At 42.2% G+C, this 27161-nt stretch overlaps 1 protein-coding gene across 1 annotated transcript in view; it reads left to right on the plus strand.

Moving 5' to 3' along the window:
- The first annotated feature begins 440 nt into the window (after positions 1-440).
- Positions 441-27161, plus strand: part of CAPN7 (calpain 7) — a 231305-nt gene continuing 204584 nt past the window's right edge. Inside the window, exon 1 of the mRNA XM_069211930.1 lies at positions 441-625. Coding sequence (XP_069068031.1) covers positions 524-625 — 102 coding nt within the window. The 5' untranslated portion in view covers positions 441-523. The remainder of the gene's footprint in view (positions 626-27161) is intronic.

Below are 27161 nucleotides of genomic sequence, written 5' to 3' on the forward strand. Positions count from 1 at the left end.
CGATTTAGACAGCTTCAACTGTATTTTAACTTATTTCTTTTTTTCGCCGTTTTAAATACTGAGAACTTGGCTCAGGGGCATTATAGCGTTTTACACGAGTACCACGTTATATTACTCAACGTCAGATGGCTTTTTCGTTTTTTTAGCACAAGAGGATTAAGAGTGATTTGCTCAGAATGACAAGGATGTTGAGCCATACGGCGGGACTGGTGCCTGGTTCCCATTTCCAAAGTCCACAGTTCTACATCTACCATTTCATACCTTTGCTGCTCCAGGGCTTTGAAATAAAAGTATCCGGAAGTCGGGTTCTCTTAAGCTCGTGCCAAACAGGAAGAACAATGTTGTCCTTCCTCTATGTTTATGCCCGTAGCGGCGACTCTGTGCTGTAGTCCTTCCTTGATGTTCACACTCCCGAGCGCGCAGCGGTGACAGCCGCTGAAGCCGGAAGAGAGGCGGAAGTGGGACAGAGACAAACCCAGAGCAGGCAGGAGGAGCGGCCTCTCTCTGTTCTCTCCCGCTTACCATGGACCCCACTGCTTTGGAGTTGGATGCCGTAAAATTTGCTAAACTGGCCGTAGTGAACGACCAGAAGGGGCGCTACCAGGAGGCTGTCTTCTTCTACAAGGTGCTGTTTTGGTGTCTAGGTAGAAACTATCTTGGTCAGGGGTAGTAAGGCAGGTCTGCGTGAAACGGGCAGGGAAAGATCCAGCTGTAGAAGTAAGGAGGAGGGGATCGGTATTCCACGCTTGTGATGGGAAGAGGGGCGGGTGATTTGTAGATGATGGCACAGCAAAAGCAAATAAGGTTAGGAAAGTAAGTTAGGTAAAATTGGAATGTAAACAGGAGCTACCTCACAGACATGGGTCACCTTATTGGTTTTTACAGTCGTTGTTGAGATTTGACTGAAAAATCGATGAATGTTTCCCATTATAGGGATATACTGAGAACTGTTTCAAAGTCACACTTTAATTACGGCTGGGTCTGAGACTTGGAGGGACCCGACACACTTAAAACCCTGTAGTCCTGGCACCCTGGTTCTCTGGATGTTTTTTATGCTTTACCACAACTATATTCGACAAAATTCTAAAGAAAAGAAAATATGATTCTTGTTGCTGCAAACACCTTTACATTATATTAAAGAAATTATAAGTTTAGTTTAAATATACCCAGTTGATTACACACATGGGGAAAAACAAAGAGAAATAATTAAAAAAATAAACATTGATGAAGTAGTTAAGTAGCCCATCGGGCTCGGCAATGAAGTGCTCTTTATTTTAGTCTAATGTGCACTTGTGATCAAGCAAAATACCTTGCATGCATACAGTCAAAGGGATCAAAGGGCTGAAGTGGGCTGACTGATTGGCCCATGTTGTTTTATGTGTAGAAGGAAGCAAAGTGTGAAAAAAGATTAACAGACCAACGGTTGAAGAGTGCTGATTCTAGTCCCATCTACGTGGGTATATAGACTTGTATTTTTTTATTTATGTATTTTTGATTATGTGAGGCAGCAAAAGGTGTTTTTGTTTAACAGAACTAATACAGTAGTGGTGGAACTATTAGTAAAGGCAAAGTTCAGTGATGTCACACATAGAAAGAGGTGTCTCAGGAAATGACAGCTTAAGTTGTAAATGTCGCTATACAATAGTCTATATTTAAAGCATGATGCATGCATTTTTAGACACATAATCATTTTCTTGACGTTAAACAGTAATATAGGAGCATATCTGATGTGCAGTTAAAGCTATTGTAAGGAGTGCAGAATTGCTTAAAGGAGCCATGTGCTCTAGGCCGTTTTCATTTTTGTATCAAACTCAGATTGAGGGTGAACTATGAATTCAAAGGCAATTAACTTGAAAAGACATCCCAAAAGGACATATGTCTATGGGGTTTGTGAGCCTTATGTTTTGACTGCAAAAGTGCTATGGAAAGACGGCAACCATATACAATAACACATAGATTAAAAAAAAACATTTTTGATTCCATTTTAGGTTCTGTAAATCACAAGTTTTACAGTTGGGTAGGGGTAAATGACTAAAGAGATTTGTTTTCTTATGAACTAGATGCTAATTGGTAATTTAAAAGCTACATTTTAACTGAGTATATCAAATGTGCAGGTATAATTTTACTTAAAATCGAATTCCATTGTTAGGGTGGATTTATTGCTGCTCCTTCTGGTGCTTTTCTTAAAGTACCACTGGAGATTTCTCCCACCATTAACCAATGAAAAGTTCAACAGGTAAGGTTTGTATCCTTCTTGCTGCAGTTAACCCCTTCGCTGTCAGGCCTTTTCCCCCTGAGGGGCCAAGCCTTTTTTGGCTATGTGGGTCAGGTCACAATTAGGCCCTAATAACTTTTTATCGATATAAGCTACCCAAGCCAAATTTGCGTCCTTTTTTCCAACATCCTAGGGATTCTAGAGGTACCCAGACTTTGTGGGTTCCCTTGAAGGAGACCGGTAAATTAGCCAAAATACAGCGAAAAGTTCTTTTTTTAACAAAAAAATGGGAAAAGGGCTGCAGCAGGTGGCTTGTGTTTTGTTTTTCCCTGAAAATGGCATCATCAAAGGGTTTGCGGTGCTAAAATCACCATCTCCCCAGGTTTCAGGAACAGGCACACTTGAATCAGGAAACCCAATTTTTCAACACAATTCTGGCATTTTACTGGGATATACCCCATTTTTACTATTTTTTGTGCTTTCAGCCCCCTTCCAGTTAGTGACAGAAATGGGTGTGAAACCAATGCTGGATCCCAGAAAGCTAAATATTTCTGAAAAGTAGACAACATTCTGAATTCCGCAAGGGGTAATTTGTGTAGATCCTACAAGTGTTTCCTACAGAAAATAACATCTGAAATGAAAAAATATTGAAATTGAGGTAAAAAAAAGGCATTTTTCTCCACATTTTACTCTGTAACTTTTTCCTGCAATATCAGATTTTTGAAAGCAATATACTGTTACGTCTGCTGGACTCTTCCGGGGATATATAGGGCTTGCAGATTCATCAAGAACCCTAGGTACTCAGAGCCAATAAATGAGCCGCACCTTGCAATGGGTTTTCATTCTGAAACGGGTATACAGCCACTCATTTACTGAAATATAAAGAGTGAAAAATAGGTATCAAAAACCTTTTGTATTTCCAAAGTGGGCACAAGATAAGGTGTTGAGAAGCAGCGGTTATGTGCACATCTCTGAATTCCGGGGTACCCATACCAGCGTGTGAATTAAAGGGCATTTCACAAATAGACGTCTTTTTTACACATTGTCTTACATTTGGAAGGAAAAAATGTAGAGAAAGACAAGGGGCAATAACCCTTATTTTGCTATTCTTTGTTCCCCCAAGTCTCCAAATAAAAATGGTACCTCACTTGCGCGTGTAGACCTAATGCTCGCGACAGGAAACGCAACATGGACACATCACATTTTTACACTGAAATCGGACTTGTTTTTTGCAAAGTCCCTAGCTGTGGATATTGGCAGCTAGCTCTGCCAGCACCTAGGGAAACCCACCAAACCTGTCAATTTTTTGAAAACTAGACACCTAGGGGATTCCAAGATGGGGTGACTTGCGGGGCTCTCACCAGGTTCTGTGACCCAGAATCCTGTGCCATTCTCCAAATTTGGCCAAAAAAACACTTTTTCCTCACATTTCGGTGACAGAAAGTTCTGGAATCTGAGAGGAGCCACCAATTGCCTTCCACCCAGTGTTCCCCCAAGTATCCCGATAAAAATGGTACCTCACTTGTGTGGGTAGACCTAGTGCCCGTGACAGGAATGCCCCAAAACACAACGTGAACACATCACATTGTTCCATAGAAAACAGAGCTGTTTTTTGCAAAGTGCCTAGCTGTGGATTTTGGCCTCTACCTCAGCCGGCACCTAGGGAAACCTACCAAATCTGTGCATTTTTTAAAAGTAGACACCTAGGGGAATCCAAGATGTGGTGACTTGTGGGGCTTTCAACAGGTTCTGTTACCCAGAATCCTATGCAAACCTCAACATTTGGCAAAAAACACTTTTTCCTCACATTTCGGTGACAGAAAGTTCTGGAATCTGAGAGGAGCCACACATTTACTTCCACCCAGCGTTCCCCCAAGTCTCCCGATAAAAATGGTACCTCACTTTTGTGGGTGGCCCAAGTGTCTGCAACAGAAAAAGGCCAAAAACCTGTAGAGATTGAGGGGATAGCACAGCGAGTTGATAAGCTCATATTTTTCTTTTATACACCTTTAGGCTGACTCTGCTATGGGGACCCACACAAGTGAGGTATAATTTTACTTTGGAGACTGAGGGGAATGCTGGGTGGTAGGAAACTTGTGCCGGAGCGATGATCCTACAAAGAAAAGTGAGGAAAATATATTTTTTAAGCAAATCTTGAAGTTTGCAGAGAATGGGTCAGAAAATGTTGGGGGATCCACGCAAGCCACACCTCCTTGGACTCCTTGGGGTGTCCAGTTTAGTTTAAAAAAAATGTCTGGGTTTGGTAGGCTTCCCTAGATGAAGGATGCACCCGGGACCTAAAACATAGGTGCCCACCCCCTCTCCCCCAAACACAGGTAGTTTTGTCATAGATCATTTTGATGTGTCAACATACTTCTGTGATTTTCCAAACACCAAATTATATTATGTTAAAAAGACCCCTCACCCACCAACCAAGCTGGTGGCATGCTTCATCATCGCGGTCCCACACGCGACACCTAGCGTGTCACGGGTGTGCTGCGACTCCTTTTGTCAGTTTTACCACACATACTGGTTGGATTTGGCACTAGGGTGAGTGATGGTTCAGTAGATCAAATTTTATTAATGAGATTTCACTAAAGTGAAATGCACTGTTAATAACTGAAAGGCCAAAAAATTGAACCAATGACTCGCAGCTTGTGAGCTGTAAAGCTGTATCAAGGCACCAACCGCTTTACAGTCCATTCACACATCTCTCAGACACGACACGCACAAGACCATTCACGCCTTCAGCCGTGGGCCCAGCACATTACAACACCCGCATCAACAGACAGCGCCATTCAAGGGCTCATCAGTTTCATACGGCCACATGCCTGATACAACAATCACACCAGCTGATGGGTGTGTATGGACTGGTGTTTGGCTGGCACCGCCAGCTAAGCGCCGCTCCACGCACACTGCCAGCCAAGCACCAGTCCATGCGTACCGCCATGGTAAACAACAAAGAAACCACTAATTATAAATGAGTACAAAACTACAAAAACAAAAGCTCTAACTGTATACATGACAGTAATGCCAACTGTGAAACTAACATATGAAAATATAAAACAGCAGTTTACGGTCAAAGTATTTCCCAATAATTCTTCTATGTGTGGTAGCTCCTGAAATAGCCACCCACACACAGCCCAGGCCTTGAAGGACAATCAGGGCAGTACATCCTAGTCTCCTTCCTGATACCTCTTCGAGCACAGACTCTACATCTCTTAGCAGGAAAGTCTTTTTTGGCCATGGGAGGAATGTGCTCAGCAAAGTGACAATCTTCCAATCAAGCTACATCCTCCACCACTGCTTTTCTAGGAACTCTTGCCTGTTCCAGCACAACAAGGCTTGCTATGATAGACTCCTGAAATTTCACAAATGTCATCCTTGACTCTGGAGAACTATTCTTGAACACAACAAAAGCATTAAAAGTTGCTACGTAGAACAGGTGAACCGCTAATTCCTTATACCAAACATAAGCCTTACGAGCAGTAGTGTAAGGTTCCAACCTCTGATCTACTCTATCAACACCACCCATGTGCTTATTGTAGTCTAAAATGCACACAGGTTTGCGCACTTCAGCAGCTTGACCCCAAACAGCCACAGGTGAAGTACTCTCATCATGGATGTTAGTTAGCATGTACACATCCCTTCTGTCTACAAATTTCACAGCTAGCAGCTCATCATTCCGCAAGGCACTGCACTGTTCCTTCTCAAGTTTTTTTACAGATAAGCTCTCTTGGATAGCCTTTCCGATTAGAGCAGATTGTGCCACAAGCAACAGTGCCCACTCTGAACAATTCCTTGAATAACTGAACTCCAGTGTAGAAGTTATCTACGTATAAATGGTGACCTTTGTTAAACAGTCGTCTACCAAGTTCCCACACAATTTTCTCACTAACTCCAAAAGTGGGCGGACAACCAGGGGGGTCAATACTGGAATCCCTACCAGTGTAGACCCGGAAATTATAAACATATCCTATACTACTTTTCAGACAGTATATACAATTTAATTCCATACCGTGCCCTCTTGCTAGGAATGTACTGCCTAAAAGCCAAATGACCCTTGAACAGGACCAAAGACTCATCTACAGATATTTCTTTGCCTGGAACATAGATCTCTGAAAACCGATCTACAAAATGATCAAGGACAGGTCTAATCTTAAAAAGACGTTCAGAATCAGGGTGATCTCGTGGCAAGGTTAAAGCATTATCAACAAAATGCAGCATCTGAAGAAGAAGCTCATACCAGTTACGACTCATGATTGCAGGAAATATAGCAGTTGCCATCAAGGGACTAGTAGACCAATATGAAGACAGTGATGGCTTCCTTATCAGCCCCATCAAAAAAGTTAAACCCAATAACTTTTTTAACTCTTCCAGATTTGTGGGAATCCACCGGCTAGCTCTAGAGTGTGGCCTAAGTCTGGCAGCGTTGTTCCTCAAATACTGTTCTGCATACAAATTAGTCTGCTCAATAATCTCTTCCAAAAATACATCGTCCATAATCAATTCAAAGAAGTTGACAGGCAAAAGGTTTTCCGTATTTACTCTATACCCTGGGAAACCAGTAAAGGCAGGCAACTGTGGCTGCTCCATGTTTGGTGCAACCCAGGTGTCAGGTCTTCCAATGGGAAGCCTTTCAGCCACTGGCTGCTGCACCATTGGCACATCAGTGTCCTCCTCTAAAACAGGCACCACATCAGCACTGAGAGGGGCTTCATCATCAGATGATTCCTCTCTGATAGAAAATTCACTTCCAGAATCTTGCAGTTCCTCCTCTGCCTCAGATGCAGAGTCAGTCTCATAATCATGGTCAGAAGACGACTCCAAAAGCACACCAACAACCTGCTGAGCGGTCATCCTACAGCTAGCCATGATCCTTCCTACAAAAAGTAACTGGACAAATGCACCACCAACAACCAGCACTGTGTAAAATATGTAATAAACAAAGTGTGGCTTTATCACTAAGAGTTATAAACTCAAAAACTATACCGCTCACTTGTCTGAAAAAGCTAGACTCACCAGCAACTGCCCTGCACAGCCACAGCAATCACCAGTGATATCCCACTAAAAAGAAAAAAGAAAATCAAATTAGATATGACAACACAAATATCATTGTGCATAAATCTAAGGACAATTTCACACACAATCCTGCATTTAGTACACCACCTACAAACATGTCATTCATGCATGGCAACAATACTCCTTTGGAGTAAATTTATTTACTTACCTAAAACATGCAACTATGCAATCGCAGGAAAACCACTGCCAAAACCACAACAAGCCACAGCAGACGAAGCAAAAGCTTTCAACTAGAACAAAAAGGAGAAATAAACTGTTATAATCACAAATGCAAATACTTTGCCAGTTGACAAACACTCCTCCACCAAACCTTTATAAATTTTCCTTGGTGTCAAGTGTGTCTTAAAATAATAGGACAATCTGCCCCTAGGGGGCAGAAATGGCATAAAATATTTTGCCCCCTTTAGGGGGTGACCCTTGCCCAAGGGGCCAACCCCCCACAAAAACACCCCCCATGTCATACCTAAAAAAGAAAGAAAAAATAGGCCAATCTACCCCCAAGGGGTGCAGAACTACCCAACAGTGCTCTGTCCCCTTTTGGAGGGGGGTGGGGGGGGCGCGACCCTTGCCGAAGCACAAAAAAACAAAAGAGGAAAGAAAAAAAAATCCCTTGCGTCTTTATGGCTTCTGCCCCTCCTGGGGGCAGATGGGCCTAAACAAATAGGCTGATATGCCCCCAAGGGGGCAGAACTACCAACAGTGCTTTGTCCCCTTTGGGGGGCAACCCTTGCCCAAGGGGCCAAACTCCCCCGCACCCTCCACACACACACGTGATCCCTGGCGCTAAGTGGATTCTGCCCCCCTTGAGGGTAGATGGGCCTAAAACAAATAGGCTGATCTGCCCCCAAGGGGGGCAGCACCGCCCAATAGTGCTTTTTGCCCCTTGGGGGTGACCCTTGCCAAGGGGCCGCCCCCCCCAACACAAACAAACCACACAAAAACAATCCCTGGTTTCTAGTGGCTTCTGCCCCCATCGGCCTATAAATAAAAGAACAATCTGCCCACTAGGGGGGCATAAATGGCGATAAATACATTGGCCCCCCCAAGGGGAGCGACCCTTGCCTCACGCCACAGCCAGGGAGGTAACCATTACGTCCTTGGCGGGGAAGGGGTTAAGCACACCAGAGCTCAACATCTTCTAAAGATAAGGCTGCTGTGAGGGTTAAATCCCCCACATTGCATGAGTGTTTGAGTTTGCAACAGTATTAGATGATTGCATTCACGAAAAAGCCTTGTTGATATATCAAAACGTCAAAGCACTTGGTTCTCAGTAAAGAGGCACCGTCCCTAAATTCCTAGGGTTAGGGAAAAATCATCTTTTATCTTTAAATAGCCCGGGAATGGTGTCCAATCTTGTGAACTTCTGACTAGTGCCCTTTCAAAGAATAAAGCAGACCTGCACAAGAGGGAAGCGAAGCAGACCTACACTGTAATAGGTACATGCAGTATGAGCTTTCTCAACACCAGAGACTGAATGGTTGTAGAGCCTGCTTGCTGAAGCTTCTAGCTTAAAGTGTTCACTGAGCGTGAGTCACCTTGCAGTACAATATCAGCTAAGGTCAATATAAATGATTCCATTGACTTCATACATTTCTTTCTTGGGAATGCAGAAGTAATGCCGTTTTGTTTTCATTGCTTGAATGTATCATGTTTTTTAGATTGGCAGCTTAGATGCTTTATAGTTTGTGCATTCTATATGATAACACAACTCTTGTTAGACACTCTTGTGGGCCATTCAGTGTTTATTTCAGGCCAGCCTTAGGTATTTCACAGTCTTTTGAACGTGCTGTGGCTCTATAAAATTCCAGTTTTCTTCTTTAAAAAAAAAAAACTAAAAAGCTAAATAAGGTTACTTTTTCTCTAGCCACTTTCATTTTGGTTTTGACGAGTATATCTTCTCGTTAGAGGTGTTATGTACTGTTTTCTCCCTTTTAAAATTAATTTTCATTGTAAACAAAGTTGCCCTTTTTATTCTACCACCCTACCCATTGGTAAACAAAAAGGGGGCTAATAGCGGCAGGGTCTCCCAGGAGTTATTGTAGGTACTTCTAAGGACAAGAGTTTGTGTGAGTGTTTTCACTTTGTCGTATTGACACATTGGTCTGTTTTCCTGTCAGCAACTGGAGAGCAGGGGTGTGGAATTTCATAAAATATCTAATTGTCCCTGGGACAGGTTGCTATATAAATCTACTTGTCCTGGAAAAAAATCTACTTGTCCCTTTGGTGCCATGTTGTGCGGCGTCAAATTATGGCAGCAATCTCATTATATAAGAGCTCTGATGATAGCCTCTCTGATTATGCCATGGAAAATACTATAGTAGGGCTTGAATACTAGCAATTGCCTTATTTTGCCACCTTTCCACAGATTTACGTATAGGGGCTGGAGGGAGCAGTAATCAATAGTTCCAGGGTTGTAATGCCTTTGAGCCTCTGCAAACTTACTAACTTGCATGTTTTAAGGATTTTTACCAGGTCTTCTTTAAGCTTTTCCCATACTGAGAGAGGTTGGAAGTTTACTCCTGACAAGGACAGAAGAAGGCGTTTTTACAGGGTTGGTAAAAAAGTAGTTGGAAGGAGAGTGAACATGTAAACGCTTCATATATTTGTGCATGATCAAATCTTCCCATACATATTTGCTTGTGCTAAAATACAGTTCACAAACATTTTCTGGGAGTACAGTCTCCTAGTCTACTTCTGTAAAATAATGGTAATTCAGGAAAGCAATAATTTTACACTAATGGAAAGACATATATCATGGGTGCACTTTTGTGACTTTCTTTGAGAATTGGGCCCCTAACTAGGTCTGGCATTAACCAAGACTTTTTGTTTTTATCAAAATTCAAATTCTCTCTGTCCATGTTTCGGCTGGCTTTACTGTAAGTGATCGCATTGTGCTCTTCCGCAAGGAGCATATTGACATACAAAGTAGTTTTGGTCTGTGCCAGCAACTACTGTGGCAATGCGTGGTTTTTCAGACCATTTTTTTTTTTTTGCTTTTTGCCATTGTTTGTTACAATGGTGAGGGCCTGGCAGCTCCCACAAAGCAAGACACACTGACCAAATCAAAAAAATTACTACCTATGTGTCAAATCGGTTGACTTTGCCAGTGCTTGTTTATATTCATGTTTCCCATAATCTTGTTGAAACTGGCTATACTAATTTTCCATTATGAATATTTTTTTGAAATTTTTAGTAAAAGATGCTTTTAAGAACTTTTTCCTAAATTTCACAGTTATATATCAAAAAGTTTTATTCCTCCTTGCATTTTTTTCTGAATATTTTATTTTGAAAGCAAATACTCATCAGTCTTGCTTACAAGCTTCTGCGATCATTTACATATAATCCGAGAGCATTCTGGGAGCATTATACTCTTATATTGTTTAACTTTTCATACGTGTGTGTACAAACGCTTTTACTGGAGCCAGTCAGTAGTGAGCTTACAACATTTATTTAGAGCGCTCACCCTAATAAAGGATTTGCATTAATGAACCATAAATACAAATTCGAACAGCATTAACCTGTGGACACAAGCATTAAATATTACCTCAACTGCAGACAGTTACCTTTCCTGTAAACTGGCAGCCAAAGGATTTGTGTGTTTAGGGGGATTGGGGCTACTTGTCCCAAGGACAAACTAAACGTGAAAACCTGTTTTCCTTGACCCCAAACAATATGTCCTAGGCGTCAGGCTGTAGGAATTCCACACCCCTGGGAGAGCTATTATTGGAACGAAAAAAATCTTTAAAAAGTATGTAACTCCTCACCCACACTAGGTCTATTTCATCATTGTGGTTGCTATTTTGTCAACACCCTGGTGTTGTCAAGCGGGATCACAAAGGCTATGACTGATATTAGGGGCCTCCCTAAAATGGCCATAATCAAATTTCTTACTGCCACCCCATCATGGGTCCTCATACCTAGAAAATCTCTTCCTTCACATTAGTATCAGGAGTAGCTGTTTTGTGGAATAAATTGTTTCCTCTAACCTCCCACCAAATGTAACCTCAATATTGGGCTATCAGTCAAGGGCTGCGTGACTTGGCCTATCACCATACGCAGAATCACTTCTTCCTTAGCCTGACTTTAATTCAAACATGTCAGATGGTTCACATTGAAACCAACCTGGTAACAGCTGAGGAGGCTTGACAACAAGCATTACTGGGAAAAACAGCTAATAAAGGGCATCTATGACAGGAGTCCTTCCGTGTCCTGCTCATGAGCAGATCGTGGGGTTTGCCTGCTTTACACCATATTATCCGTCTAGTAGCCGACATCTGGGAAATGGTGGTCTGGAGAGTAGTTTGGCGTGGGCCGTATGCCCCGGACATTCCATTATGGGCCGTGCAGCCAGTCTTAACAAATCGCGGACTCCATGTTGGTGCAGAAATGGAAGGACAGGAGTTCTACCATGATGGGAGACCTCTACCTGGGAGGCCAGTTTATCTTGTGTGAAGTACCTATGGAATCCTTTTCACTAGGTACAGGACAGTATCTCCAGTATGCTAAAATCTCATACACAGTGAATGAATTATGGCTGACCTTCCTTTGTGCGCTGCCAAGTTTTAATACCTTGATAACATTATTAACTATGATATGGCCCAGGGTCGTAGACTGATTTCTCACATTTATAGGGAGCTGCGCAATGGCCTTTCGACATTAACACTGTGTATTCAGGCCAAATGGAATGGGGTGCTGGGAGAACCGATGACTGCCAGGAAGTGGGTTAAGATCCATGAGGGAGTTTGCACAGTCAACTGCAATGGACAATTCAAGCTGCTACAATACAATTATGTGCACCAGACATACCTTAGCAGGAGCATGGCTGTGGACTTTATGCACATGTTATGGTCCTGCCCGTCTTTGTACACTTACTGGCAGGAAATACTGCAAGCCCTAAATAGGGCCACTGGATGGACTGTACAGATGGACTGTACAGATAAAGATTAGACAGGTGATGTTTGGCCTGCTCCCCTCCTCTCTCGTAGGAAGCTCAGCAGGAAATTTGTCTTACTGGATTTGCTCTTAGGAAAGCGACGTAACATTATTTAATGGATGAGTCCAAAACCTCCAGCATGTATGGACTGGCTTCAAGATGTTTCAGAATGGGCGACTGCAGAAGAAGTGTGAATGAGGCTTGTTCGTAGAGACTAAAAGTTGGATGATGACTTGAGAGCCTGTTCCGCTATGTTGTCTGATTTAAAAGAGCCCTGGGGAGTGTCCCCCACTAAGGACCCTGTGCCGGGATAACCTGCTGAGTTTGTCAGGTTGGTGGAGGGTGGTGAGGGCCTCCTATTTGCAGCTGAACGCACCATGAACCTTAATGGATGGTCTACTTTGTTAATTCACCTGGACCACCTTTCGGGGCCTTACACGAGAGCAGAGGTAAGGGAGGGCATCTTTTTTCATGTTCATTGGATTTAGCTGAAAGCCATTGATTTTTACTTCACCGAATGTTTGATTGTAACTGATGGTATCCTATGACACTATTCATGTTCTGTTGTACAATGTCAATATGCGGATGTTCATTTCACCCTGTTGGACTTCAACAAAAACCTTATGGGAAAAAAAAAGTTTTAGCAATATTACAAACTATGGAGTAACAGAATTGTCTGTAAATGGAAGGATTTCCTTTGGAAATTGTGCTGCAAAATGCATCATGTGCTCCCATTTATTTAAAAAAATCCTTTAGAAGCCAAACCACTTTGGACCCATTGGGTTGCTTGCCTTAGTCGCATTCTGTTTAAAAGTTAACCATCAGTCACTAGTCCCTGAGAGCCCTTGCACCGCAAACAGTCATACCAGGCAATGGACAAACAAATATTGAATGCATCGGGATACTTGTACAGCAGATCATTCGACAGTTACGTAAAGGCGGTTGTTAAACTTGTACAATGAGAAAGTTTAGCTCCTCTTAAGCAACAGTGGGCCATATGTACGAAAGCTTTTTCCCATAGACACAGAATGGGTAAAATCCTTTCGTACATCTGGTCCAGTGTTCTTTAGGTCATCTTCATTTATAGTTTTTCCTAAGCGTTTCTTATGCAGCTGCCTCATGTTTGTTTTCTGAAGGACTAGTTTGTTCTTTCATTATTAAGATATCCTGTAAAGTATCCATTTCAATATCTATATTCGGCTGGCGTTTTCAAGCAAAAACCATAAACATGACAACGTTTCAGTTCTTTGCAGTCTGAGAAGTACCTGGTTTTCATTACCACTAAAGTAGTTGTAAACATTTCCACATGTTATTTTAAGAAAAGGTGTTGTAATAACTTTTAACCTTCCTCTGATTCTTTTATGCACTTGGCACACACGTTTCAAGGAAGAGATTTGGCCTCCTGCATAGCACGAGGTGACGTAGATGACATATATTTATAGCTTTGCCTCAATGCCTGCCACTCCCAGTCCCTTTGTGCTGAAGGAAGCAGCTCACTTGTCATTACTCGGAGGTATCTCAAAAGTTATCTAAGGGAGAGAGATCAGTCACTGCTTGATTATAGGGCTGTGGCTGCAACATCACACGAACATGTGCTTGGTAAGATATTAACATATAGGTCAGGCAGTGTCATGAAACAGAAATATTTGAGAACCCTAGCAAGGTGCCCTTTTCTGTCGGCTCGCAGAAATAGAAAAAGAAGCTTTGGCAATCAAGAGAAAGAGATATATTCTCATAAATTCATGACCATATTAACCATGCGTAATGTACAGTCCAACAACAATGGCAATTAAGTTGAAATCACTAGTACATGCTCACTCCATTTGTCCTCTTGCATCCTTGCTCAGGATGTCAAAGTAATTTCCTTGTGATTTTGTGAAAAACCGTCATCCTTTCAGCTGTTATAGGGACAGTCACCAAACTTGACTTGTCCCCTTAACATTTTACTTCAGTACTTTTTTGTGTTCTCTTACAAAAGACAGGCTTTAATTTGTTTTTTGTTGCCACAAATTTGCAGCGAAAAAAGAATTTAAAAAAAAAGCTTCTTTGCTCTGGGCGATCCCTCTGGGGCCCCCACCACCAGAGCTAATGGGTCAGAGTGTCCCTACACTGGCCCCTTTTTTTTCTTGTTTTTTTGTGGAAGGAATTGCCCCTGTCCCTCATGGGCAGAATAGTCATTTTGAAAATGATTGTAATGCTGAGATGCCTCAGTACACTCCAAAACACCCTCTGTGATTCCCAGTCATTACTTCTGTACTAATGACAGCCATCTAGTGGACCTGTTCCGGGGAAGTAAACAGAAGCATGTCAGATTGTTCACACTAAAACCAACCTGGGAATGGCTGGGGAGGACTCGAGGTTCCCCATATTGAGTTGTATTACAAAAGACAGGCTTTTTATTTATTTTTTTTGCTGCAAATTTGCAACGAAAAAATAATTTGAAAACATGCTTTTTTGCTCTGGGGGATCCCTCTGGGACCCCCGCCACCAGAGCTAATGGATCAGTGTGTGCCTACACTGGCCCCTTTTCTTTACTTTCCTTTTTTTTCCTTCTTTTTTAAACCTTTTTTCTGGATGACTGCCAACACTTCCTAGTTTGATGTGTTGGCAGCCAATCAGAGCTGTACATTTCCCTGCACAAGCTCGTCTTTGTTCTCAAATACCTCGTGCCCAGAGATATACAGATTTGAAGTTCCCTAAATTTCTCAAAAAGTACTGAACAGATTTACACAGAGTAAGCGAAAGTGTAATCTGCGTACCAACAGCTGACTTTCTGCCAAACTTGGTGTAATGCCATCCAATGGTTCAGCCTGTAGTCGTGTCTAAAGGATCGTATGGGAATTAACATGCAGTGCTTTTTGAGCCCCCTTTTTCTTGGCCCCTGCTTGACGGAGCACCCTGAAACTTTCCATGCACAACAAGAATCTCTGCAAAACGTTTTTGGGAAAATTTCATGAACATTCGTCAGTCAGCGCCAAAGATACAGGCAAGTCCAAAAAATGCTTTTTCTATGGAAACATGGTCCTAACTATAACTACCTAGTGGCAACTGCCACTATGTGAAATATATATATATATATTTTTATTTTATTTTTTATTTTGAGTGGAGACATGCTGGTGAGTCTGTTCTTTACTAAATTATTCAATAGGTGACTGTGTAGTGGCAATTTTCCTCTGTGTTTTTATCCCTGTCAGGGAATCCATATATTTAAACCACTATTCTATATTGAAATTTATACTGCTCTTAATCATTGTGAAATGATTCTATAATTATTTATATGTTAAAACAGAAGCCATTAAAACTGCTTTTCATTGCTTTCCAAAACATGTTCAGGAGGAACATACAGAGTGGAGTGCCTATACCCCAGAAACAGACATTAAAAGTCAAAAGCAGTTAATATTTACTTGTTTACGTTAATATTTATCTTCATAAATAATAAATAAGTGAAGTAAACAGTGATTTAAATCCCATAGTGGGACTGTGTAACAAAATAACTTTTTTACAGGCACCCTTGACATACTTATGTTACTTAACATAATAAAGAAAAAGCAAATAAATAAGTTAATCATGTCTAACCTCGTAAACGCAAGGCATTCTAGTCCAATATCACTGTTTTAGTTTTTACTCAACATATTAGTAATGAATAAAAGCAATGAAAGTAAATGAACTGAGAGTTAATATCCGTAGAGGTTCCTTTTGTCTTAATTGTTAACTATTATTAATATGACATTGCTGCTAATATTTCACCAGTTTGGTTGCAGCTTAATAATTACATTAATATGGTCAAATGTGTTAATTTCTTTCGTTTAAAGGTTTCACAGCATCATAATAGAAATCCTGTTATATCCATGTGCAAATAAATATATGCAAAACAATTTGCCTACAAATGGGTTGGTAATACCAAAGCCCCTCTTTCCTCTGTTCAGGGTGCAAATTGTGCACCAGTTAATTGCCTTTTGTGCAGGAAATGGTAATTACCAGCTGCACAATTTACATATTGTTCCAAGTTTTGAGCATCTTAATGGGCAGTAACAAGTATTGTGTGTGTTTTTACAAGTTTTAGTGTGTGAAAACTGGTAATTGGCACTACTTGCTGTCAGATAATTTGAAAGGGTGTTAATTGGAGTAGGGGACTAAGGGCCTGACTTAGAGTCTGAGGGAGGATTGGGTTACTCTTTCACAAATTGTGATGGATATCCTTTTGGCCTTATTATGATCCCGATATATCCTTTGCGAATCGTGACAGAGTAACCCGTCTGCTATACTCTAAATCAGGCCCTAAGTATTTTGAGAAGATTGGATTGTAAATCTGACAATTTGTAAGCATTTTAAAACTGTTACATGTATTGCACTTGAAAACTTATTTTTTCAGTGTTGGTAACTAGGTACACTGAGGTGTAGGTGAGGCATTGGGAGTATATCCGTGCAGTAGTTCTTAACCTGTGGTCAAGAGGACGACTGGAGGTCCACTAGTATGTTACCAAATTAAATAATATTTAAGATAATGCATTAAAATGAATAAAGTATATACAAATAAAGAAGCAAAATTGAAACTATAAAAACTTCTACAGTCCAACAACAATGGCAATTAAAACTTCTATATTTCGAGTGTTTGCTTGGTGTATGCTTGGTTTTATATTTTTGTGGATTGCTTTGGAGTTCAAATCTGCTTAGTCTGGTGGTCCTCAGCTTCGAATAATTACTCACTGGGGGTCCCTTAATTCCAGTAATGATTCAGTGAGGGTCCATAGAAGGCAAATGGTTAAGAACTGCTGTACTAGTTCTCTAATTGTTCTTAAATGCGAAGCACACTTTTTGGACATTTTGCCCAGTTCTGTGTGGTATCGGTTTTTATAATAAAATATTGCAACTTTCAATAAGGTTCCATTTACCAAAAGACTTTATGAAGTATATGTGGGTTTAGTGCTACCACTGACTTTAAGGGTTAACATGCTTTCATGAATAACTTCCAGAGCTCTTGGTTTCACTGTGTTAATATTGGTTGACTGTAACCCAGTAGTAATACTGTTTTGCTTTAACCTTTAAATATGACAGATATTTCTTTTCAACTGCTTACAAAGTTTCTGGCGACTTAGATTTGTCCCTGTGGCAAAAGGGGGTGGGAATGATAAGTCTTTCCAAAGCAAATTGTTTCTCCATGTTCAAAGTTTTGTAGTTGAAAGCTGTTTGAGAAAGTTGTTCCTTTAATTCAACAGTTTCAAAATCGTTGGCACAGCAAATTCATTTTATCCTTCAAAATTGCCCATGTACCAGGTGCTGGACCACACTCTTTATGAAAGTTCACTAGAAATATGTTCTAGTTTCTCTGATTCTTCTTTACTGTTAAGCTCAAAAAGGAATGCCCCAACAAGTCGGCCAGCATTTGGCTCATTATGGAAACTTGTCTTTTAACTGATGTTAAAAATGTAAAAATCTCCATGAAAATCATTGTCACTTGAATGAGGAAGAAGTTGTTACTAGGGTACTGCAAGGGAGATTGCTAATTTTGTTCAATGTACTAAGTACAGTAAAATTCACTTATTTGCTAGAAAGACGATCCTTTTCTCTGGCCGAACCATGTGCACACCATTTCCAATGATTTGTGTTATTTTTAAAGGGCTTCGTTATCCTTCATTTAGGGATGTGCAGTCTGGTGAAATGAGCTCATTTATATGTAGAAGCATCTTTGGAGACAAAACTCATCATGTTAGACTATAATAACACATCTTTGTAATGGCTCAATGTGCAAAGATCTATACATATCTGTTTGCAGCTATTGAATCATATGGAATTCTGCTAACTCTGTTCATGGAACCTGGATTCCCAGTTTGTGTATCTGGTATTTTTTTAGATGTCTAAAAGATCCACATCTAGCTGACGCTGATTATGAAAGCTGCTTCCTAGAACATCTGATTTTAACGCCCCGTAATGTTCGTTCAGATACCTGCTATGGGTGTCTGCTGGCGCATTAGTAGTCCTGATAATTGAATTGTTGGTGGAAAAATATTTCAAGAACCTGGACATCTAATACCTGGACAAAGCTTAATTTCTGTCCCTCACTATTTTGTGCAGTAGTCTTATAGTATGTTGCATGATTTTTTGGACAAGGGTAGATTTTTCCATATCAATTGTACTAACTATTTCAGAGGAAGATAGTGTCTTTAGTTAAAACATGTTTACTTTTAAGGTTTTTAGCCTTCGCCTGCACATCGCTTGCGAAATCTCTTGTATTTAAAAAAAAAAATCTTAAAAATTACTTGGAGCCTTGCCATTACTTACTTTACATACCATTGGCTGGCTGCACATCACCTTTACCTGCTATTGGCTGGGTCTGATGTTGCTCCATGTCAATTTACTTACCATTGGCTGCTTCCCTTGTGGATCCCATGTCAGTGCCTCGTCCTCGCATCAGTCTTCCTCCTGGGTTTCAAGTTTTTGTCGTGCATCGGAGCCTGGACCAAGTACTGCTTCTGTTGACCAGTGCCCTTCCACTGAAGGTTCCTGCAGATACCTTTTTTTGCTCTCTTCACACATTCGCTCAATTTATTGAATGCACACCATAATTCCAATAAAGAGACTTTCTGCATAGAGTCCTCTGGTAGGCATATATGTTCCAACCTCCAGAGTGCACCTTCTACCTGGACAGCTATGTGCACCGGCTGCAGGTGACGTGGTCTTTCGAAGAGGTCTCTGCCTGGGGCCTGCTTAGTGCTGTCCCCGGTACCGCACTTCCTCCTGAAACATTTCCCCCACTCTGACCTATAGTGCTTCCTCTGCTTCTTTCTGTCATTCAGAGTTCCCCTGACAGTTCTCTCTCACTCGTTCTCCTCCCCTTTGATGTCACGTCTAGTTAGTTTCTTATTCCCTCACTCTTTCCTTCACTGATATTTCTGTTTTCCCTGTCACTCTATTTTCTTTCTCTATTCTCTTTCTTTAATTTTTGTTGCCATTTTATATAGCACAATCTCGACCCAAGGGCTTTGGAGTGCTTTACATGTGCACCAGTTCCATTACACAAGGTTAGATTTTTTTTTAAGGGAGAGATTAAGTGATGGTTTCTGCTCAGCCCTTCCGTTTCTCCATTTGTTTTCTTCCTTGTTCTGCTTTTGTCGCCCCTCTCTCTCATTTATCATTCTGCAATCACATTTGGTCTTCCTCTGTTCCTCGAATTCCTCAGTGCACTGGTTTTAAAGAGCACATGGCAAGAACTGTACAGATAAGGCACTTGGTTGCAAGAGGGGGAGCTCTAACAAGAGAAGGGTAGTTTATAGGGGTTAGTAGTGGAGTACTTCTTGTCTATCCTTTATCTCTTGTTTTCTTGTCTCTGTGTCTGTCTTTTTGTTATCATTCTGTCTTATTGATCCTTTTAACATGCCACTGTCTCGGAGCTGCTGTCTCTTCGGCAGTTCAGCAGCGTCTTTCTCTGGCTCACAGTGCTGCAATCTTTCCTTTTTTTTTTCTTTAATAGTCTCCCATTCCTCCCCACCCTCACTACCAGATTGGCTGGGTGAGGCAGCCTCAGCTAGTGTGTCTTGGGAACTTATTACACTGTATGTGCATTTCTCTACACCCAGTAACTCTCGCTAATGTTCTTGTCTTCCACCCTGTCTCGTGCTCCATGTACCTACCCTTGTTCCACACCCTCAGACTATCTCCCAACATATCTAATATCCCATAGCCAACAAAGCTCGCTACAAACACATGCCTCTCTCTTTCTGTCTGCCCCTGTCTTCCTCCCTATGCCTCTCTATCGCCTCTAGAATTCACTTGCATTCCAGATATAAGCTCTTGCCTCAGTGTCTCTTTACTGTTTCCTGCCACTCTGTCTATTGCTCAACAACCCCCGGACCATCCATCCTTTCTCCTACATGACTCTTGCTCTCTCACGATATCTCTTGCTGTCTACCTTGTCTCTTGATCTCTACCTCTTCTTTTTCCCCTAACACTATCTCTTATCCCTGCAGTTGTCTTTCTCCTGCTCTCTACCCCAGTCTCTTGCTGCTTACCCCACTGTCTCTTACTCCATGCACTGCTGTCTCTTGATTCATGTCTTTCCTTCTTCTGCTCCATACCCCCTCTGTTTCTTGCACTCTACCTTACTCCTATGCCTCATGCACCTTGGTCTCTTGCTCCCTACGCTTCTCTCTCTATCTCCATATCCTGCTCTCTTTTGCTCCCTGTCTCCCTGGCTCTTAGCACCTACCATTGCACTTCTGTCTCTTGCTCCCCACATCTGTTTCTTGCTTGGTACTCTCTACCTTGCTTCCTACTCTACTCCTCTGTCTCTTACTCTCTGCCTCCCTCTCTCTGGCCCCCTCTCTACTGGTCCCCAAACTTCACCTTCTTGCTTCCATGCATCTTTCTTTCCTGATTCCCTCTGCATCTTGCCCCTGACCTCCATCTCTTACTATGTACACATGTGACATTGACAAAGCCAATAGATATTGCACATGCGAAACCTGTTGGCTTTGCCAATGCTTATTTTAGAAGTAGGCCATAGGCAATTGTGTAGTGAATTGTACTACCCCCAGGACCCAACTGGGATATCAAAAGCAGCCCTGTTAAAAATGTCCAAACCAGCTCTCCTCACTTTTTCCCTGTACAACCTCTCTCTCTCTTTCCTTGCATGCACTCTCTCTCTCTCTCTCCTCTGTTTGTTATAATTTTCACTCCTCCTCCCTCGCCCCCTGTCTTCCTCTCTCTTAGTCTGCTGCAACTAGCCTTGGGGAGCTGGAGAAAGTGACGGAGGCACCAGGAGCGAGCGGCCCTAGCTTGTGAAGCCAAATCCAAGGGCTCCAGCACACCTGTGAAATGCCCGGTGTGATTAAAAGACCTGTCTGGCCCAGACTACGGCCCTCATTATGACATTGGCGGCAAATGCCGTCTACGGTGATGGCCACCAACATACCGTCGCCGTGGCTACCATCCGACAACCACATTATGACCATCGGCAGAATCCTGCCAGAAGGCTGGCGGAATTCCGTCGACAGTCATGGCGGCGGATGGCGTAAGGTGCCGCTGCTGCCAGCAGCAGCGCCACACCAGCAAAACACCGTCTACCGTTTCATGTTCCATGATACGGCCTGGTGGTGTTTTGCTGGCAGCAGCGCAGCGTCCCGTCTCCTGCCAGAGGACCCCCTGCAAGCAGGTAAGTCGGGTTCTCCGACAGGAGAGGGGGTGGGGGGTGTTGTGTTTTGGGTGTGTCTGTTTTTGTATGCGTGCATGCGGCTTTGAGTCGCGTGGAATGCGTGCATAAATGACTGAATGTGAGTGTACATGTCTGTTGTGTGTGTTGTGAATGTGTGTGTGCGACAATGTATGTTAGTGTGTGTGGGAATGTATGTGTGCATGCGTGCGTGGATGTGGGTATGCATGTGTGTATGTGTGGGTGTGTGGATGTCTGGTGGGGGAGGACTCTGGGAAGGTGGAGGGGGGGCAGGGGAAGACCCCTATCAGTGCCAGGGAAGGATTTCCCTGGCACTGATAGTGCCTACTGCCATGATTTTCGTGGCAGTAAGATTGCCACGAAAACCATGGCGGTAGGCGGGGTAATAATCCCGAGGGTGTGATTGTGACGGCTGCCGGGCTGTCTCCTGCCCAGCGGCTGTTACCACCCTGGCAGACGGAGTGGTACATTTGCAGTTTGGCTTGAGCCGAACCGGCAATGTCATAATTTGGGAAAAGGTACCACCAGCCTGTTGGCAGTACCTTTCCCCAAATTACCGCCGTCCGCCTGGGTCGTAATGACCCCCTACCTGTCTTATCCCATCCTTGCTCATAAGCATGTGTTGCGATGATTGGCAGTTTACTAGTTTTCGACAACCACTGCTGTCCCTCGCATCCGCCGCTCCACGGCAGGTGGGAGATCTTTCTCCTTCCTGGCGGCCAAGACCTGGAACTCCCTCCCCACCAGCCTCAGGACCACCCAGGACCACTCCGCTTTCCGGAGACTCCTAAAGACCTGGCTGTTCGAACAGCGATAACCCCCCCCCCCCCCCCCCCTTCTCCCCCTAGCGCCTTGAGACCCGCACGGGTGAGTAGCGCGCTTTATAAATGTTAATGATTTGATTTGATTTGATTTGAATCATGGTAGGCTGTTGGTAACAATCTGTAGCAGGGTGATTTTGTCTTTTACTGAACTATTCCAAGACTAGACAAATTGTAAGGGATATATGGTGTGTCACTACCAAAAAGTGCCAAGCTCTTGTAAATGGCCAGGGCACCACATAGGATCTAGTTTTGTGCATTAGGGGGAACATAACTTCATTTCAAACTTTGGCCCACAGCCATAGTCACCAGCCCAAAACTTGAGAAGGGTTTGGAGGGGTGGGTACAGCTGCTCGTAGTACATATTAATTGCATCAACATTTATTTGCTCTACCACCCCAGAGTAACTGTAGCATAACTCTGAGTTTCCTCTGTCAGGGTACTGTTGCCCTTTATGCAAGGAAAGAAGGATTTCCCTCTTTCCTCTCTTTAATGTGTCTCCTTTTCTTCCTTCCTTCCATTCTACTCACATGCCATGTTCCTTCCAACTTCTATCCCATTTCTTCTATCCTTCTTTCTCTCCCCTCTTCCTCTCTCCTTTCCCCTCCTCTCTTCTTTACCCCTCATTTCTCCACCCCTTTGTCTGTCCCCTCCTCCCATCTCTGGAGTAGTAGAGACTGAGGTTCAGTATGAGTGATAGAATTACTCATGTGAGAATGTTGTACCTGTCTTCATAGACTGAGGGTTTTGTAGATCCTTGTTTACAAAGGAGGCCTTACTAGATTGTGTGGTAAGTTTTATCTCCCTATTTGTTTAGGCACACAGGACCAATGCACTTGTTGGCTCCAAACAGACCTACATAGACTGGAGTGTATTTCATGTAAGGTGTAAAGTGCACCAGTAGGGAAGATAGGATGGTAGCTGCATTGATTTTTTTCTTCTGTATTTCCAGCTTAAAACTACTTTGTAGAGGCAAATTTAAATTGAATCCTACCACTTTGCTATGTCTTGACACTAAAGAAACAGGAAAAAAACTGCATCATCTTAACAGCTGTCTGCTAGGAATGCGCACTAAGGAAGCAGAGAGAGAGAGTGGCAGCGTTATGTCATTACCAAATGCTTGACTGCGAGATGAGACTTCAGCACGAAACACTTCACACATGCAATTGTGAGAATGTTGATGTTCTTAAATGCCCACTTTTAGAAAGTGAATTATTATTTGGAGTGGGCAGTTGCCCACCTCGAGGAATAATAACACTAATTTGTCAGGGTGAACCCCCAAGTCACTAAATTAACTGGAGCGTGGCTCCCTGGTAGCTATGGCACAGAGCAGAAAAGCTTAACGTAGGGCACGGTGCACAGTATTTATGCACCATTAAAATAGTAAAAAGTCAAACCCCCGAACAATACAAATCCCAAACCGAATTAGCAAAATAGAGTGACATGATAAACAAAATACCACAAAAATAAAAAGAATCCAATAAAAGGAACCAGAGAAATGATTCTTTTAAGTTGTAGGTAAAAATGGCACAAAACATCACTAAGCAGCAAATATAGCCCTTTGAAGGGGTAGATAGGGATAGAGGTACAATTTCAGGCCGTCTGTGATGGTTTGCTGGTTAGATACACAAAGTGGTTTTGTCCTGGTCAAAGATTTTACCTTCTGACCTGTTTTTTTTTATGAAGCACAAAATACTCCAGAGGGACAAGTCTGAAGCTGTATCTGAAGAAGGTGCATCAAAACCAGACACGTTTTCTAGGAGGTTCCCCTTTCCGCTCCAGAGGTTATGGAAGTGCAAAAAGTTTCTAAGACCCAACTTTTCAGGGTTTCTAAAGCGGCTCCTCTTGGCCACGTCTAAGGCTCTCAGAACCTCAGGCGCAACACTTAGGGTCCCGAGCCCACTCCAGCAGAGGCACCACAAAGTCAATTTCAGGTCTAGTTTGTACTGCTCGGCTGGTCACTTCAGGAAACAGGCCGTTGGCAGCTTGTTGTGTCCCTGTAATCACACACATTTTTTTAAACTGACCCTTGAATTCTATTTCATATCCTGTGTATAAGAGGGAGCAGGTTCAGTCCTTAAAGGCTCCCCTCAGGTCACAAACAGTAGGTTCAGTCCTTTTCAGATCTTCTGTAGGTCCAGACATTGTTCTGAAGAGGGTGCCTTGAGATGCCACATTTAAGGTCGACACTAGCTAGGGTATAGGGATGTCTCCTGGCTCCTTCCCGATCAATGAGGTAAAGGTTCCAAGGGAGAACCCTACCAGTTATTTAAACTATTCCTGTTTTCTCTACCACTAATAATCGCACAGTGCCTATAACTCCTAAAATCCCAAATGGAGAAGCCATTGCTCCCTTGTGCACAAAGTGTGTGCCCACCTAGAGGTGAGGCCAGGGAAACAAGTAGCCCCATCCTCTGGGGTCACTCAAAACCTGTTCTGCGGGAAGCTCCTCTCACCTTTGGGTGTGGGGCCGTCCTAGCTGGCAGGACAAAGAGTTGCACGGGGAAGAAACATCTCCCAGGCCATTATTCCTCCTAAAGGAACAGTTTTCACAGCTCATTAAGGCCAAGCAATGGCAGACCATTTGTCGGTAGGCTAATGCTAATTAGCCCATTGAAGGTTCAGGCAGGTAAAAGGCAACTTTCTAAAAGTTACTTTTCCTAAATATTCATTACAATTCAACTTTGCCTTTAAATTAAATGTTTACTGAATATTAAAGGTTGTCTCTGCATGACATTTGTATCTGTTTTTTGTAAAAAATGACAAATGATCATTTTAATCCGTACATAAAAATTACTAGGATTCGGCTATAGTGCTGCCACCAAATATAGCTTTTGGGGTGTAATCACTGGAGGAACATATCTATTTTTATCTTACACATCTTTAATTTTTAAATATCTGGAAACCTACCTTGTGGGCGTCAAGGCGTAGCAATGGGTGACTTATTAATATTTAAAAAGCTTTTCTGCTTCTCATAGATGATGAGTTTGACAAGGTCTGTACAGCTGGGCTTAGGCTTCTGCAGCCAGGGTACACAGGGTAGGCCTGAAGCCATGTCTTATCTATTAATTTGGTGGATGTCGCAATTGGTGCTACAGTCCATGAGTGACATATAACTTTCATGGCATGATTGTATTTCTGCCCAACATGCTATTGGCTTTATAGGAATGTGAAATATCCTAATTAGGATTAAACCAATTTCATCATGCATAAAAGGGGGTTATCTATGCACTATGTACCTGGTTAACAGGGGTAAAGTGCACAGAGTTCTAAATCCATCAAAACAGACAGGCTGCAAATATGGGGGAACCCACACAAAACAATGGCAATTTCCTACACCAATATCCCTGTTGACAAACCGATTCTAAGTAAGATGCCAGAAGCAAGAGACTTGGCTGTAGTTCCCTTTTAGGAGCTAATAAACATAATTGCTCACTTTGCAATATTCCAATAGTTTGCAATAATTCTGTCAGTCTGTTAATGGGAAACGCAGTTTCCTTTTGTTCAGGTACTTTCCTATTCAGTGCATTTTTCCTGCATGGCTTGTGCACAAATATTTAAACAATGTACTTTTAAAATATTAACAGAGACGAGTCCAAGTATCTATGTTGAATATTCACTTCTAAGTAACTGCCTCGGTAATTGGTAGTTGTACCACCAACTGCTTGGGTGAGTAACGGAGGGAGTATAAAAAGTCTCTCAAGTCCATTTAAAGGAAATGTAGACTAGTTCTGTGAAAGGTTCATACCAATGTATAAGCAGACTTTTCTAACCTTCTACTTCCTGGAAGGATGATTCAGCAATTTCAGCAGTAGTGGCTGCTGTTTTCTTTCATGTTTGTTTATTCAGCACACACCTCAGAGTAAATCATCACTCAGGGCATGTGCCACGTGCGTCCAATGTAGGACGAGGTGGGCCTGATCAACAGGACAAGTCAAATCGGAAAATGTATGCTGGTTTTTACTCTGTAAATGTATCATTTTTATTAAAGCAAGGCACTGCACAGAAGGGGAGCAATACCTCTATGAGTATATCCTAAAAAGAGCCGTTTTCAGAGTTAAGTAAAGATATTCGTGAGAAAGTTGTAGAATTCACAACAGCGATGCAGACATTGCCAAGGTAACACTTTTTAAGACTTCACAAAGTTGCAAAGATTTCCTGAGAACTTTGCGAAGGTTACAAAAATGAAAAAACCTTTGCACACTTCCCAGTAATTTGCTAGATGTGGATGTGAAGCTATGGAACTGGTGTGAGCTCTAACAACCTCGTACAATATTTAAATATTTGTGTGGAAACTCGAAAAAGATAGAGATTCATTGTGATGGTCCACTCGTGAAAAAGGGCTTAAAATGAAAGTAGAACTAGAACAAATTTCTGTGCCCCCTCCTTTTAAAGCATCACTGGGTTTAGGTGCATCAAGTGTTTTTGTAATGAGAAGTGGTTTAGAGTAACATTATGTTTTTTGTGTTGGACTGGCTTGTCAGACGCCCTGGCATGCCATATGGGCCAGCTTGAAAGGGTGAGTCTATGGCCCATGTTTTTTTTTTTTATATCCCTTATGGAGGCCACAGGAACAAAACACTAGCCCTTTCAAGCTGGCACATCTCACCCATAGACTAGTTTAACACTGCATGTTTTGTCTTCCTTTCAGGATTACATGTCTCGAGTAGCGTATAGTTTACCCCTACGAATCAAGGTTTTGGTCAGGTACTTTCGTCAACCATGCCCAACCAAAGTTCTAAAACAGTTTCATGCCATATTGCGAAGAATCTTACTGGACTTTACAATAGCTCTCTCCCAACAGGAATTGTGTTGGAACCTGTTTTCCCAAAACTGCTTTAAAAAAAAAAAAAAAAAAAAAAAAAAAAAAACTACCCTCAACCCAAAAGCTGTTAACAACTTTAGATCAATCTCTTTTTTTTTTGCCCTTGCCAGCAAACCTTC

Source organism: Pleurodeles waltl, chromosome 10 (genome assembly GCF_031143425.1).
Source record: "Pleurodeles waltl isolate 20211129_DDA chromosome 10, aPleWal1.hap1.20221129, whole genome shotgun sequence".
NCBI classification, from domain to species: domain Eukaryota; kingdom Metazoa; phylum Chordata; class Amphibia; order Caudata; family Salamandridae; genus Pleurodeles; species Pleurodeles waltl.